At 34.0% G+C, this 17,735-nt stretch overlaps 1 protein-coding gene across 1 annotated transcript in view; it reads left to right on the top strand.

Annotated features, from left to right (window-relative positions):
* Nucleotides 1-17,735, top strand: part of LOC131850035 (dmX-like protein 2) — a 48,626-nt gene that overhangs the window by 10,242 nt on the left and 20,649 nt on the right. The window contains exons 7-32 of the mRNA XM_059200186.1: nt 154-342; nt 805-932; nt 1,486-1,646; nt 2,098-2,170; nt 3,320-3,506; nt 4,159-4,343; nt 5,382-5,492; nt 7,446-7,627; nt 7,933-8,047; nt 8,422-8,614; nt 9,122-9,269; nt 9,668-9,869; nt 10,428-10,643; nt 11,105-11,256; nt 11,764-11,909; nt 12,052-12,158; nt 12,558-12,865; nt 13,126-13,410; nt 13,497-13,760; nt 14,052-14,201; nt 14,495-14,646; nt 14,759-14,822; nt 15,567-15,644; nt 16,043-16,165; nt 16,506-16,644; nt 17,166-17,345. Coding sequence (XP_059056169.1) covers nt 154-342; nt 805-932; nt 1,486-1,646; nt 2,098-2,170; nt 3,320-3,506; nt 4,159-4,343; nt 5,382-5,492; nt 7,446-7,627; nt 7,933-8,047; nt 8,422-8,614; nt 9,122-9,269; nt 9,668-9,869; nt 10,428-10,643; nt 11,105-11,256; nt 11,764-11,909; nt 12,052-12,158; nt 12,558-12,865; nt 13,126-13,410; nt 13,497-13,760; nt 14,052-14,201; nt 14,495-14,646; nt 14,759-14,822; nt 15,567-15,644; nt 16,043-16,165; nt 16,506-16,644; nt 17,166-17,345 — 4,238 coding nt within the window. The remainder of the gene's footprint in view (nt 1-153; nt 343-804; nt 933-1,485; nt 1,647-2,097; nt 2,171-3,319; nt 3,507-4,158; nt 4,344-5,381; nt 5,493-7,445; nt 7,628-7,932; nt 8,048-8,421; nt 8,615-9,121; nt 9,270-9,667; nt 9,870-10,427; nt 10,644-11,104; nt 11,257-11,763; nt 11,910-12,051; nt 12,159-12,557; nt 12,866-13,125; nt 13,411-13,496; nt 13,761-14,051; nt 14,202-14,494; nt 14,647-14,758; nt 14,823-15,566; nt 15,645-16,042; nt 16,166-16,505; nt 16,645-17,165; nt 17,346-17,735) is intronic.

Genomic DNA, 17,735 nt, shown 5'->3' with positions numbered 1-17,735 from the left:
AGGTGATGTGTATTTAATATGTTGCTTTAATAACTATTTTATTTTAATTAACCCTATTGCAAAATTTGGTCCGGCGCACTTAATAGCTAAGGATAAATATTAAAAATTTATTTTATTTGATATATACAATCATTAAAAATTGCGTATATACAGGGGGAGCGTGGGAAATGTTCTGGTGACGTCATGCGTGGACAATATTTGCCGCGTGTGGACGGAGACGCTGCTGCCGGAGGACGAGTGGGGCGGAGGGTGCGTGACGTCACACTCGCGGTCTCCACCGCGGCGGCAACGCGCCACGCACAGACACAAGCACCGCTTCATGCAGCGCTTAAAGCACATGAAGTGAGTTTTGACTACTTAAATTACATTATAATAATATTGTGGAATAGGAGGACTGAAGTGAGTTTGGAATACTTGACGTACGTAGTAAGATTGTGGGTTAGGCGGACTTTAAAAACTTGAATCAATCGTGCTTGATTTGTGAGTGCTTTCAGTAAATTGTAGGTTCAATATTAACTGAACACTTATTTATAGTTATGCATGATAGAGTGAACACACAAATTTGTTGTCATCATTCGAATGGTTTCTTCACCATTGGTTACAAGTTTGTTACTTTATGGAGGATAATGTACATTTTTCTTCATACTTAAATAAAATCAAGGTATGTTAATTATACTGACATTTGAAAAAACCTTATATATTTATAAAACAACTTATTCCACAATATTTTAAATAGTTAAAACAATAACATTGTAAATGTTTAATAATATAACACATATAAATATAACGTTATATATTTTCCAGGACATGCTTCCATATCCGACGGAACGCGCAGTCGTCAAAGACACCTGGTGCACCCATACCTACTCTGCCTTCCACATACAGCGCTCACGACTTTCACAATCCGTACCACGCTAGTTCCTACACTGGAGGTAAGATACTATTCACATTGTGAATTATTTACATCTTTTTTTGAACTTACAAAGCAATAAAAAATAATGCATACAAATATGGAACTGCATTTCTTGAATTTAATATCAATAATTTTGTGGTATAATGTAAATTAAATTTACATAAACGTTTTTTAGTAACCTTGACCTTTTGGCAAGTATTCGATTCCTAGTTCTAATACTAATATTTAGTGCATAATGAAAGAACCAACTGACATTATTACCTAGTTATGCCGTTTAGTCTTTATTAGGTTTCAAATAAAATACAAAAGTGGTTTGTTATCAATATATTAGACATCCGAATTTAATTTGAAATCAATTTAGTCGATCTACGTCAACACTTCTTCTTTTGTAAAAATTACACTCTATTTCGTTATATACCACATTGATTTTCGATTTGTTACTCGTAAGATACATTGAATGTACTTTATTTGTTTACTTAACTTTAATTTAAGTAAATAAATTAAATTTGTAATAAATATATAAATCCGAATTAGTTCTAAACTAAAAGCAACGTTATATCTATTTTGTTAAGGTCTGCATTTCCACTTGGCGGCTTCAATAAATGCGGAGACAGATATCCCTCTGGTGCCCTCGCTGGCGGGCGGCGGGCGTTTTATACTGCACTGGCTGCACAACAAAGAGATGCACTTCACAAGCCGAGCTGAGGCTATATTGCACGACCTTACTAAAAAAGTATGTAACATTTAGTTTAATCCTCGGTAGGCTTGAGCTTGGCTAGCTACTGTAATAAAAAAATCGCTTAAAGTGTATTATGTATATATTAATCACTTAAAGAAAAAGGCTGATATTGATTCATATGCAGCTAAATAAACTCTGTTCTAAGTTTGCTTATTCTGTAATAACAAACAAATGCTTCTCAAAACAAGATGTGATTGCGACATTCTGTGTTTGTTACGTTTTGTAGAGAATTTACTATAAACAATCTACATATTATTTTATGTGTCTGTTGTATGATTAGTGGAAACTTATTTGTTTATATATCACACTATAATAGTGTTGTTAACAGTAAATATACGTTTCATTTCATTTCAGTCGATTCATATATATGTGATAATATTATAAATCAAATTATGTATAGTCTGATTAAAAAACATCTTTTAGACTTGTTTCTTTATATTTTCAGGTGTTAGATAAGGAAGATACTGATGAAGGGTCAGGCTCTGATCCTACTCATCCGGATGGAGATAATGATACAAGTATGTAATGCAGTTCTCATTTGAAATTAAAATTCGTTCTATGTGGCAGACATTACAAGTCAGTAGCGTAGTAATTTTAACCAAGATGCTAATTACAATAAAATTCATAGCCATAATATTTAGTTTAAAATTTTATTCATTCTTATTACAATGTCGAATCTAATTCTGGGGCAATATAATTGGAAATATTAATGAGAAGTAAATAAATAACATATTTTCTACAAAACTGAATATCCCTCGTTTTCGAATGTATTTATGAAGAATATATATATCAATATATAAATATGAATCAGTCATCTCAGCACATTAAGTGGAATCTACTAGTAAAAAATAAAAATATATATTGATATCCGTAATATCATTGCATCATAATATTATTTGTATTAAGTTGTGTAAACAATTTAATTAGCCACCATGCTGTCGATATTATGTCTTTTTTTGTTATGCTTGTATGTATTTGTTTTTAATACTTATTTATGTCTGTATAAATAGCAGCGATTTACTGAAAATATAAATGATTATATCTACGACTACTAATATTTGAGCTTAATAAATTTATTTTATCTGGGTTTTGTAATCTGCTTCGTCCATTTCATGCTGCTATTTAGGACATAGACGACCAAGTCATCACTTGACTAAAACCCAATCTGAGGATAACAGCAATAGTGATGAACAACCAGGTAAACTTGCCATCTCATGCTTTAAAAATTAATATATTCCATTATATCTATATCATCATACCAAATTTTTTGTCGTTAAATTGTGCAGGAATCGATTACCGAATGAATCCGTTTTTATAAATTGACTTTTTCATTTTCTTAGTTCGCGTCATGCTTTTAACTCGAATTCTTTATCACTGAGATAATGCAAGTAATTTGTAATGATATATTAATATAATATTTTGGCGCCATTTATAAATCATAAAAACAAGTTATTTTGCGTAAAAAATATATTTTCTTGCTAGTTATTGTCAACTGAAATGGCTACCAAAATAGGACTGTAAAAATAGAGATAAAAATTTTGGATAGTGGCAAAATATCACATTTATTATTATAAATGATTTTCACTTTGTTATAATTCAATCAAAAATCAATCTTGTTGGGTAGAGAAAATTTTTAAGACAACGTCGAAATTCTATTTGTCCTGCAGCTAGCGGTAACCACAGTCACCCCAGTTTGTCGAATACGACATCTATAAACTCAATAGCTACGGACGTTACGTGTACTCACCTGCCGGACTCTTTAGACGCTAAGATCGAGTCCCTACTGCGTGATTGGCATCAAAGCCCGGACCTGCTTTTCTCCATACACCCCGTCGATGGCAGCTTTCTCATATGGTAATTTAACATTAATAATTTAGTCGTCTTAGTAAAACTTAAAATGACGTAATACTACTACTATATACTTTGTTTTATATTATGTTATTAGGTACTTCAATAATATTAAAAAAGTTGATGCCCACACAATGGACAATAATAACGATTACATATGAATGATCACCACCCGGATATCACAAAGCACTTTTTCACACTAGTATTTTATTCTTCCGAACGGTCTTTCGGAGGGGTGGCCCCCCTCAGAATGATCACCGTCCAAACGGGGATCGAAATTACGACTGGCTGAGCTGAGGTTCGAACCCTCGACCGGTACACTCGAACTAATATTGTTTCTATCAGGATGCAGTTGGTCTGCACCCTGCACTCTCCTTATCATTCAGTTAATCTGTAAAGGCCAGTTGCGGCTTACAGCTTCAGATTAGTTTGAAAAAAAAAACTGTGTTATCTCATACATTGTGATTTCTGAGGACTAAGCTGTTTTACACCCACCCTGTTACAGCTATATATCACCTGTCAAACTGAAATGTAACTATGAAAGCATGTGACAGCAATGGGTTTGATAAAAATATCTACGCAGATGATAATGAACGAGGTCTCTCTCAGCTGAACTCGAAACCTGCCATTAGACTAACGTGCGCGTACTTATTTGAAGGGTATGCGAGTGGCTGGACGAGCTGCAGGCGGGCGCGATCCGGCAGGCGCAGGTGTCGTTCTCGGCGCGGATTCCGGCCGCGTTTCCGTTGGGAGACGCGACCACTATGTGCACGCCGGCTGCCTTATACCACGCCGCAGCACAACCGCTCTACGTACGACACCGGACCAAGCCGCAGGTTCCCGGTAAGTCATCCCCACCAACAATTTCTTATGGATCGGCTACCCTGAATTTGATGGGACGCTTGATCGCCGTCATATTGTTAAAAAAATCCAATTGTCAAACATTTTCTATGTAATGTATCCTGATACAGTAGCCGATACCAAGACCCATCGGATAGGAAATGGTAACTATAGTCTATAAAAATGCTAAAATCTCACTCTTGAACCGAAACGCTTAGTATACTGATTAAGGACAAGCAAACAACTTTGAAAACATTGGTCATATATTCCCTTGGACTTGGATGTGCCTACAAATATTTGAAATCTAGTTTCTCATAACACTCACTAGTTTGATATTCAAGCCATATAGGCGTACGTCTCTAATGTCAAAATCAACAAAAGTATTTATCACGTGCTTCATTATCATGTTTTGAATGATTCATATACCTAAATAACAGGTATGTTAATTCATACTGTGAAAGTAATCACAAAACCTAATTATTACATAAAAATTTCATAATGAAAAATTTAGCAATCAAAATATTTGGACAGGCCTTAACAATAAGAATTTACTAAAACCTAATGTCGCCAGTTATTTTTACAACCATACAATGTACTTTACGAAGCACAAAATCTTAATACAACACGTTTTGCGTGTGTGCAAACAATATATCCTTATAAATTATCACAGTCGCTATTTACGTAAGATAATGACTAATTGACTACAGTATTCTGTGATATGTATGAATTGAAGTCTTAAAACAATGTAAACATTAATCTCGATCATAAATAACACATGTTCTATTGTAGAGAGTATGTATGACAACAAAATTCATATTCACATGAGTCTACTACTCGCGATTTTAATTTTATTGAACAATTACTACATGATTTAACAAAACCGCCAATCTACCATTACAGTTCCGAATTATCAGATCAGTTCAAAATATGCACGTAACTTTAAAATCATAATGTAAATAACAGATTCTTGCTAATATATTTTTGTATTGGATAATATTTGTTTCTAAAATATAAATAAAATAAAAATATTTTATCTTATAGGACAACAACAGCATCCGGATGCAGTAACTACTCCGCTGGCGAGTGTACAAGAGGAAAAAGAAGAAAATGAATGGCCACAAAATGAAGAACAAACTGAGCCAAAGGAAAATGGTAATTTTTTAACAAAATTTGCACATATTATTCACTGTTCAGCCAGAATTTGTATTTAGATGTCTTCGAAAGAATCTGTGTAGACTCAGTTTGTGTAGAATATTTAAATTGTATGTATATACACGTTGTTTTTTTGTAGATACAGATTAGAATCTAGAAGTTTTGTTTTTACGCTCTCTTTTGCTGAATACACTACGTATAATAATAATGTAACACTTTATTGTACACTAAAAATAAGTACAAAAGAGATCACTATATAAATCTTAACAAAAGACGGATATATCGCTCAAAGCAAATCTTACAGACAATCTGGAAAAATAATAAGAAATCATAATACATTGTACGTTATTTATTATTTATATAGAGTAAAATGGTAATGAAATTGCTTTCTATAATAAATACTCTTAAGTTATATTACTATAATTTATTACCAGAATCTGAAGTTTAATCTGAGATTTTATAAGTGTAGTTTTAACACAAACATGTATGTACATTTTCTAGTCCATCGCAGGCACACGAAGTCAGGTATGTTTACACACATTGCATAATGAAATTCAATTATATAAATCATACTCAGTAACCCATACGAATTTGTTTTTACACATGTACTATTTATGAATTGTTTTGATAACCATGTATTGCGTCAGTTATTATGAGATGAAATTATTTTATAATTCTTTCATAAACCACACACATTATTTCTTTACCATTCTCACAGCTTACATTTGAATATCCAGCACTAAAAGAACACTTTTATTCATATTTTGTGATAACTGTTAAGAATTGCAACATATTATTGGTATCATGACAATCACATTATATTTTTTGCTCAATGAGGCTGAAAAGACAAATAATTGTAAAAGTAATACAAAAAATCGTATTTCTAAGTCGCGTGCATTCATTGCACCATTGCGTGTTTTAATGTTCAAATTACGCTTCTACTTCAATCGCTATAAGATCTCAGTATATAGAGCAGCAATTGACGCGTCCACATCTGTTCGTCTATTCAATTCAGCTCAGACTTAGAACTGAACATTGATATCCTTTTTGAAAAAGTCAGATTTATGTCTAACGCCACTTTGTACGAACTCTTGGTATGTTTGACTGCATAAGCTTCGGTAAATTGCATGCGCTAAAGAAAGATGCAATATGAACATGAATGTGCACTGGTGTAGACCATTAATTTCTTTAGCATTCAAAGTGACTAGTCACAAAATGTTTTAAAAAGAACAGCACTCCGTAAATATTGCGTACTTTACCTTACATAACCTTATTTAACTATACATATTATGCAAGTAAGGTTTTCTTTTGTACATACAGTAGATATTTATCACGTTATTCTTACTTTTCACTCAATTTTATAAGTAATTATTAGTAATTTCGTAATTGCAATGTGCAACACGAAAGGTTGTAGATTGCAATCAAAACGATATATTTGTGGCACCATGATTTGATTAATTAAATATAGAAATATAAAATTACACGAAGATATAACACAGTATATCGTTGATTTCATCTTTATTCTCTACTAGTTGTTACCCTCGACTTTATGCACAAACTTTCATCTCCTTTTTTAGACCCTGACTGTTTTTATAAATAAAATATATCCAGCACTACTACTATTACTAAACCTCGTTATATAATCTATATTCATGTCAAATATAATTCAGTTTTTTAAGTCGTAAACAAGCAAGAAACGGACATACAGAAGGATACATTTTAATATTTGTAGTATTAGTATGATTATGCGATTATTTTGTAATTTTGTGTAGAACTTGATTGAGAATTTATAGTTACCAATATGGACCACATTCAATTCGTAAGTTAGTTGATTTTGTATAATTATCTATTCCTGGGGTTTTACACTTTGCCACTATAACTTATAATATATATTAATATTATGGAATTTTGATGCTTTTGGGAAAAATATCTTATATAGTGTTAATTTTGCAGGTCCATTGGAGGAAAATAACAACGAGATGCAACGGAAAACGAGTGTGGTCGCTGAGGACTCGTCGGAGAATCAGGAGGGTGTGCTGGATTCCGCACCAGTCATATCGATGGTCACAAATCATACTAACGGAACATTAAATTTATGGCAGCTTACATTTGATGATAAGTCGAAGTTTTCACAAGTATGTCGTTTTCCTTGTGTTGTTGTAGTAGTTTTTGTTTATATTTACGATACATAGATAACATAAAAAAAGTACTCTAGTATTAAACTATTAGGTATATACCTATTATATATTTAGAAACATATATTCATTTAAATTATTAAATTTGATTAAATATGTTTTTTAATAATTACATTTAATATACAAACTAACATTCTAGTAACAAAGTTATGAATATATTATTCAGTGAAAAGTTATTCTTAGTGAAAAAGTACTTGTTTTCTTTTTGTTTTTCATAATTATGTAATGTATATTTTTCCTTTAAGGTATTATCCATAGGACACGCGTCGAGAGCATCTGGTCACAGGTTTAGGGTCAACGACATCACATGCCATCCAGTATTACCACTGTTGCTGACAACCAGTCATCACAATATATCGGGTAAGCTCTCTCTGCCAAAATACTGTAAAACCGACCACTTAAATATTTTGTTCCTAAGTGATAGAATTGACATACATTGATAGATTAACTAACATGTATTCATATTCCAGTGGATGAAAGTTATTCGATAGGTACTGTGTATGACATGTATTTTATTAAAAAGTAATTTTAAAGGATTGGCAAAATAGATAATAGATAAAAAATAACTCTGGATAATTAATATAGCGCCATCTAGTCCCACGGTAAGCAGAGCTTGTGTTATGGGTACTAGGCCACTGATATAAATTCTTAAATATTTTTTTTTTTAAATATATACATAATATACATAGAAAACACACTAACAATCATTAATACAAATATCGATGTTATTTCAGATAGTGAAAGGGAAAACCAGAAAGTAGATGAAGACACAGCAGCTGGCGGCCTGTGTTCCGAGTTAATAATGTGGCGAGTGGAATGTGTGGGTCCACTCGGCAAGTCGGGCGGCGTGTCAGAACTGGCGCGAGTTAACTCGCCCCATTTATCCGCCTTTAGCAACGTCGCTTGGTTACCGACACTCCTGCCCAGGTATTTCAAAGTGATCAGGAATCTATTTTGTAAAATTTACGAAGCCGGCGATGTTGTTTTTATTTTATAAGATTAGAGATTCAGTTGAACTTGTTTCACTAAGTTCAACTCAGTCTCTAAGCTTTAAAAATTCCTTAAATTTACAACTGTAAGATGTTCTTCCTATTCTTACTGCGTTGATAGAGTAATATGTATCAGGGGCTACGGTAACCGTTATAACATCAAATGGGCCGTATATTCAACATAGAAACCGCTACGCACTCAATATTTGTGCAATCGGATAATATTGTCAGCGCTACGAATTTTATGTTTTTTTCTACAAAAAAATATTATCATTCATAAACTCTTACATTTTATAATCAGAATTTCTATAAAGAATGTGTTTTATAAGATATATAAATCTTTTCTCTGGCAATTTTAGTAAAACCATAAGCAATTTCCATAAACCGATTTACTTACTTTCGTCAAACGGCACTTAGGTAAACAACAAATTATATTTTCCGACAGCACAACTCTGGGCAACTTGTCAAATTCGCCGTCAGCGTGCTTCGTGGCCAGTGACGGCGAAAGTCTGCGCGTGTTTCAAGCTGTTATTGACGCTCGCACACTACTCGCCGAAATCGCCACTTCCGAGCGCCGTCATACCGATGTAATGGTAATTAATTAAATTTAGATAGTTTTGTTTGGTGTAAAATTGCTATTATTTTGTAGTTTTAGATAAATGATATAGTTTTGAAAACTTAAATCACTTATCTAAAACTACACAATTACAAAAACTGATATTATAGAATTGTTCTGGTGCCGTTGTCTGAAGGGATGAACCCTTCATCATAAATGCTGTAACCATTAAGTCTGCTATATGATCAATATATATATATTTGCTCTAGTGACCAATATAAGTGGACTTAATCTATAGCATTCTCTCCTAGTAAACATTTGAGAAATACAAAGACAGGCGATTGCGGCTTAGCAATAAATTAGTATATTATTCACAAAAATAAAGTAATAATAATATAATTATAATAAACAATTGAATATATGTACCTCTCACAGCAACAACACGACACAATGTCGCTATCATCTGAGTCAACATTAGAAGAGGGAGGTATACCACTCCACGACCGCATCAAGATAGTTTCGCAACAGTCGACTGCAAGGCCTGGCGCCATCATACAGCTACATGCAATTGCAGACGCGACGCACGATTGGCACAACACACAACTACTGCACGTGTTCCAGGAACAACTTATTACTGGTTTGTTTCATTGTTTGCTATAATTAAAGATTGATGGTAGCTATCGCAAGTGGTATAACGTAAAACATGCAAATTTAATGTTTTCTTATGGATCGATAGCTATAGGTCATATACAACTTTCCTATTGCAGGATTTATACACGCTTTCTAGACATACAGTGAAAATCTATTATATATATTAATATATATATGAAGCAAAAACTTTCTACCCCTTTTATGGAAATTGCGCAAACGGAGGAGTATGAAATTTCGCACACTTATAGTTCATACAGAGAAGAATACGCAGAATACCAACTTTTTTAAATTATTAATAAAATACAATAAATCAATAAAAAACACATTACACACTGTATTACTCTTTTGTTTAATGTTAAATTCTGTGATCAAATTGAGAGTAGATTAATAATGTTTGTCTTTAACATTATTTGTCTATAGTCTTACTAAATCTTAAATTAATTTAGGCGGTTTTTGACCATGGGGCGACCACTAATAAAAATAAACATAAAATCTTTTCTTATGCTGTAATATATACAAAAAATAATTTTGTCTTTTCTTATAGGTGAACGCACAGCACCTAATAATGAGAATTTAAACACTGCTGGAGATAATTCAGATGTTCATACTATCACTGAAGCTGGTCTTGAAGCAATAGTGGACTTGCGGAAAGCAGCAGTTTTCAATGAACCTTTTTACATCGTGGTATTGGAGAGGACCGACGGCGGATCGACAGTACATATGTGGAGGCTTACCGTCTCGTCACAAGCAGATCCTGCAGGTATTTTTAATCTCAATATAGTAAAGCTATGTTTATCAAATTTTATAACAACCTCTCGCCTATAAACGGCACATAAAAATTATGAGGTGCTGTTAATGCCGGAATATGAAAATATAATAGTAATTCCTATTATTTATATATTTTTGTATTACTTCAGTATAAAGAAAGCAAGGGCACATTAAATACTATCTATCAGTATTTAGTCACACATGTTTAATTCACACAATTTTACGAGTGAGTCTCAATAAAATAACAAATGACTACAATAATGGCTAAAAAATCATTTCATCATTTAATTCCCTCATTTCATAATTATTTAGCAAATTGTCTGTACATTGTGCAAATAATACCATTGTACATGAGAATACATACTCTGGTTCCTGCAGGACAGGCCCAGCCTAGTGTAAACATCAATGATCACGTAAAATTATTTGTGAATAACTAAATACATTGTCGTGCAGAGGACTTCACGAACAGTATGATGTACGTACCAGACAGCGCTTTAGTGCAAGAGGAGGAGGGAGAATCGCGCAAGAACTCCGTTTCGATGGACCAAGACCGAGCACCTACCGCACCTACACCACACTCGTATCTTTCTATATCTACTAAAAAGGTAACTGTTTATTATATCACTATACAGATAAGATGCTGCTGCTTAGCTGTGTCCACGATTACACCCGCGTTATATTTATAGCCTACGTGTTATTCTTATAAGCTACATTACTGTAAAGTTTCATCAAAAACGTTCGTATTTATAATATTAGTAAGATAGTCAAATAACGTATTACGAACTCGTGACACTAAACTAAAAAATACGAATACGACTTTAGTCTGAAGGTACCGTTAGAAGTATGAACCTCGGCTCAGGTCTTTGTAATTTCGATCCCTGGTTCGAGGATGATAGATGAGTATCAGGTGAGGTCAGTTAGCCCATCGTGGCTAATTTACAAGGAATTTAACATGATGTTTTCCACGGGGAGCCGCATGGCAGTCAACCTGATATGGTATATTGCCACCAATAGGGTTATTAATCCACATTACTAATTCCCTTTCCCCCTGTTCATACATATTATTATAGATTTGGAAACATTACTATGCGTATTGTATAAAATCTGTTCAGGTGTGCGAGTGTCCACTGTCGCTGCCGGAAGCAGTGGATGTGATCCACGCCACACCGGCCGCCGGCCACTTGAGTTCGGCTTCCATCTACCCGGCCTGCCTCGCTCCGTACACCCTCGCCACTGCTTGCTCTGACAACACCCTTAGGTAAATACCCTACCTCAAGGTAAGGTATGACAATAAAGGTAATTATCTCATTCAAAATTACTTTTATGGTACACGTAGGCAATACGTACCCTTTTTTTTCATTAAAGTATATCTGATTGTAATTGAATATATTTTTGACTAGATTCTGGAAATGTCACGTGACGAAGAATGATAACGATGAATTTGATTACACATGGAAGGAGTGGGAAATGATGAATAAAGATCAAGAATCTACTATAGACACACCTGGTAGGTATTTGCGTGTATGATTTCGACTTAATGTTATTACTACGAACTAATGACGTATTTGTAATAGTATCGTGAGTATGAAATTTACGTTAAGTTATATTATTTGTAAGTTTATATTGTAAATTAGAACCTGATAACATTGTAATTTAACTGTATAGGGTGTCATAGATATATTTCTGCATTGTAAATCCATAGAATTTTTAAAAAAATTCCACATATTATGCAATAGATAATTTGTTTTTTGTCATATCTTTAATTTAACTTGTCTACCAATACCAATTTGACACAGAAGAAGTATGAAGAATGAATTCAGAGTATTTTTTAATCTGATTGTTTATATCTGTATAGTTAAATAACGTTTGATACTTTATTAATCTACTATTCTATTACATTTTTTAGGTCAACCCCTTCACATTAGTGCTGCATACTCAGGCCGTATAGCATGCGCGTATAAATGCGGGAAATCTTTCACTCGACCCAAGGGCAACGCGACCACCAACAATAATTCAAACGACGCGCGTTTTGTGAACTTGTGCGTTTGTGTTTACGAGTGTGAGAGCACCGGTGGCGCCGAGTGGTTACTCGAGGACACGATACCGCTGAAAAATGTCAGCCTGCCGAGGGTTGGAGTTTGCACTGACACGCAAATTGATCTATCTTACTTACACGATACTTCGTTTATGCAGAAAAAACAGAGATTGACTCAGGTTAGTGAACTAATCACATATGTTAATGCTAAAGTGTAACCAAAAATAATGAGTCCTAAATAAAAAGGTCTACCCTAAAGAAGAAAGTTATTTCAGGGTTTATTCCTTAACTCTACCCATATAATGTATCAAATAATGACGCTAGATCAATATCTAGATATTTCGAAATGGTAATAGATATAAGACTATTATACTTACACTACAAAAATTTCTGTCATTATGAAACAACGGTATACTATTTCTAAACGTTATTTTAACAGGTTCTTCAAACGCTGTCTTCCGAGGAAAGGAGCAACAGTCGCAACGGAGAAGGTGATACAGGAAAATCCGCGGGTCTGCTCGCTGTACCTTCGTTTAGCACGCTGCAATCACTTCGAAAGAGTATTATGGAGAATGGTAACACTTGCCCTCTGACGCAGAAGCATCTAGTCCAGCTTGACTGGGTGTCGAAGGAGGACGGGTCGCATATACTCACGGTCGCTGTTGGCTCTAGAGTATTGTTGTTTACACCAGTCTCAAGTGATCTCGCACAAGCGAACTTAAAGGTATATACATATGATACCTTCTACAATGTTAAGTTTTTGATAATATTATATACACTGTGTTTCAATCTATAACTTACTGTTCACAGGCAATGAAAGAATCCATAAACAACAATCGTCCAATCCTTCGCAAGGCATCTTCACTCGCTGCGCCATTATTCATCGAGGAAATTCGTTGGATGCAGCTACGGAGAATTGAACTAAAAACTGCCGATGGATTACCTCCATTGCCAATGCAGATTTCGTGGGTGCGTGATGGGATACTCGTGGTGGGCATGGACTCAGAGATGCACGTTTACTCACAGTGGAAACCCGAAAACTCACAGACGTCATCAGGACAATTTGGTGGACAGGTTAATTATTTTCTATAATGATAATTAAAAAATCTTTTTCCTCTTCAGCTTCTTTAATATATTAGTAGATATAACTAATATATTAAAGAAGCTGAAGAGGAAACGCCTCTACACATTCTATGTGGTTGTAACCCACTCATGCATTTATCAAAATATCTCCTTGTTTTATATATTTAATTTTCAATTCTATAATATTTGTGTAATCAGAATATTTAATAGACTTATATGGGCTCTACATAATTTTTAAGTGAAATATTTTCTACATCGTTATTTTTTTTTATTACTGTCTAGGAGATAGAAGAAGGTGGTGAATCTCGAGCACTTCGCGATTCAGACCTGCGTGTGTCCGCACCCCATCTGCAACGCGTGTCATCCATCAACTTGCAGTTGCTCGAACGTGATGCACGTAGACGCAACAAAACTCAGCCTGATCAACCACAGGTACGCACAGAAAGTAATTACTCGTGTATGATTTCAGATCACGTCCCTTGCGCAGTAAAAATAATTATGCATAAGATTGTTTATAATATATGTTTTATTATCTATGATTTTAAGCATCTACACGACTTAGCACTTGATCAGTCGTATATACCAAATTCGTCTCAATACAAGTATTTAAAACCGAAGGTGTATAAGAGACTATGTTAACGTAATTATCACGGTACTATTCTATACTATACCTGTGACATGAGTGATTGTAAATTCATATATATGTATTCATTTTCATTATCCAGCCACTATTGGATTATATGCCGGACTACGGTCTGTTCGAGGCGTCACAGATGGCATGTCCAGTGTTACCGCAATACCACCCTAAACAGCTAATGGAATTATTGAACAGCGGCAAAATCAGATGGGTCAAGGCTATACTCGCACATCTTGTCAGGTACGTTATAATAACTTCTAAGCCCTGTCCATATCCCAATCCTTCCCGTTTATTTGACATTTGTTTACTAATGTGTTAGAAGTAATTGCAAAATATTTATATATTTAATCAGATGTATCGGGGGATCATATACGGGTAGAAGTTCACAAGGTGACGAAGACAGCTTATCCAGACAGGTGACCATATTATGTACTCAGTATTTCTAATATAATGAAATAGAATAATAACATTATCACGAGATGTAAGAATGAAAATAGTTTTTTAACAATATTTAGTCAATGTGCACAACATTTACGTTGCTTCATGAAAAATATCATTGTGAATGTAATTTCATTTGTTATATAAAAATGTTTGTGTATTCAATAGGTTGATTGAATAAATAAATGTGTTATAAATAAATACCCTCTAAAAGATTCTCTTATAAAGATAGTCTTCATATATATCATGTTTATTTCTTATGACGTACTACATACAGGGTGTATATAGTAAGTTGAACACTAACATAAGTGAGTAAAGATATAGTGCATCTAATCGGTAAATCATATTTCGGACGATTAAATACTCACATAAATAGCTGCATTTACATGACACATTCTTTCACGCGCGATTAGGAACGCGCCTTATTAAGCGCGGGACAACCAGCCTGCGCAATGGTGAAGGATTGCATTTTGCTATTTTGCAGATGTCCGCTATTTAGTAAATATAATTAATTATTTAAAAAAAGGCGCTAAAGCCCATACGAGTGAAGTACTCTTTGTCTACATTTATATGCACATTCCTGCGTAAAAACTTATTCGCGCGTGAAAGAGCGTACATGTAAAGGCAGCTTATGGATGCAAACGTCAGCGACGGCCAACGCATTACCAGCGACTATAAGTCGTAAATCGCATCGCTAGTGCATGTGGCACGTGTGTTTACAGCGTGGCTGGTCGCGCTCACGCACGCTCTCCGTATCTTTCGCCGCTGGCGCGGGCTCGCCGCTAGATGGCGTCACACAGGTAACAATGAACACATCCCTCATTATCACACCATCAATCAAGTGACTAACTGCTCGTTCTTTTGACCTCATGAGTGATATAGAATGTGCATAGGAATATCATTCTTTGTATTATATTCTCACAAGGAACACTCTTAAACACTCTAATCTAATCTATACTCGGTTTAATATTTTAGCACTGCACTGAGATATGGTTTTTAGTTTTTACAAGAATAACCAATTTGGCTACAATAAACGTCTTCACGAATCATTGAAAGTTTTAGTATAATCTAATTTTGAAGTGGTCCTGTATCACTACCAATATATTTTTTTCGTTATTATCGTTTATACGACTAATGCACACAATTCAAAAGTATTAAATTATTATACTATATTAATAATATATGTTGTTAATAATAGATTACAGAAGATGTGCAGTTAGATTATGCAGAGTTAACCTCAGTGCCGCCGCTACCTCTCTGGACATTGCTTGTTGCTGATAAAGAATCGCCACATCATCCGTCCACTATACAGGAAGCTAAGGTAAAATTCATAATATTTTAGAGTATGAACTCTTACGATCTTTATAATCTTGAGTTTTCCAGTAGTTAATATCATTACTAGTATTGACTAAAGATTAGAAAAATATATAATACTTGCCAGAGTACCTACTACTCTTCGATTAATTTCTTTATAAATTATAAAAAGAGGCCCTTGGCATATGAATCGGTGAATTGAATTAAAATGTTATCTAGACCGTGAGTAGATACTGCATCCTGGTTACACTTAAAATCAAACTCTATTAATAACCGAGTTATCGACCAATAAAACGCATGCGTTATTTGTCTGTTTTAATATTATGTGAATTGTTGATCACTTGCAGGATTATAATGAGCTATTTGAAGGAACGATGGATACAGAAGACGATTTAGATGCCTTACTGCTGGGCGAAGATGAAGGTGTTGATCGACGGCCATCGATGCCGGAAAGACAACCGCTTTCACACTTTGGACCTAGACAAGGTAAATTTACACAATCTAATTTACTTAGGAATTTAATTATTTAAACTTTCAGTGATATTCCATTAGGGTTTTCCATTCCATATTTAATTCACCATCAAAATTAAAATATTTTTTCGTACAAAATTATTTTGGATTTGGAAATTCCTTTTGTAGGTAATATCGTACCTCATGTGTGACATCAGCTATATTAGCATATTGCATTTTATTGAAATAGAAATAAAAATAATCTTTATTCAAATAAACTTAATATAAGCACTTTTGAATGTTCATATTTTTTCATTCTTTCGCTCATTCCAAACACAGACTCTTACGTGTTGTTCTTTTAAATAAATTTTGTTTAATTTTGTATTAATTTCTTATTTATATTTAATGTTAATAATCCACTTCTAATATACTGCGCCTATCCTAAATAATAAAATAAAGGCAGGGCAAATGTGGTGAAGTAAAATACTAAATGTTATAAAACTAAATGTAAAATACTAATTATTAAATGTTTACAAATATTCTTTATTGTTATCTAGGTCGTATCCTCTCCCGATTGTTGACCCACACACACCTTCCTGGGCTAAGTTCTCTGGATCAGATGCATTTACTTGCACTGGCCGATACCGTGTCTACTTGCGACGCAGATTTCGCTGAACGCTTCGCCACTAATGCCAAAGTGGATGTCGCTCAGGGAACTGGACATGAAGTATTGCCTGGTAAGGATAATTCACTTAAATAAGAACATTTTAGTTTCCACTTTAATAATTATTGCTATAAGAATAGATTTCACCATCTTCATGAGTGAATATATCTAAAGAAATATGTAGGTGACAGAGAGAACTAAACCACTAATTAATAGACACCACATTGTTTGGTTTAGTTCTGCCTTTACGAGGTTGATTACACTTGTTCGAAAGATGAAATGTGGCACTTGAATTACTAAATACAGACATAAACACGTAAGTTCTTATGATTAGCAACAAACGACTAGTATTTTGTTTTGTCATTTGTCAACATTTGTTCCAGCCACAGCCAGGGTTAACTTTCTTTGTGTTCTCTCTCTACATTTTACAGCGCCTTGCATATAAAAAAGAATTATTGTATTT

Source organism: Achroia grisella, unplaced genomic scaffold (assembly GCF_030625045.1).
Source record: "Achroia grisella isolate CSIRO2021 unplaced genomic scaffold, CSIRO_AGI_Agris_v1 utg676, whole genome shotgun sequence".
Taxonomy (NCBI): domain Eukaryota; kingdom Metazoa; phylum Arthropoda; class Insecta; order Lepidoptera; family Pyralidae; genus Achroia; species Achroia grisella.
The sequence above is the reverse complement of the archived record's forward strand: the minus strand, read 5'-3'. Positions and strand labels throughout refer to the sequence as shown.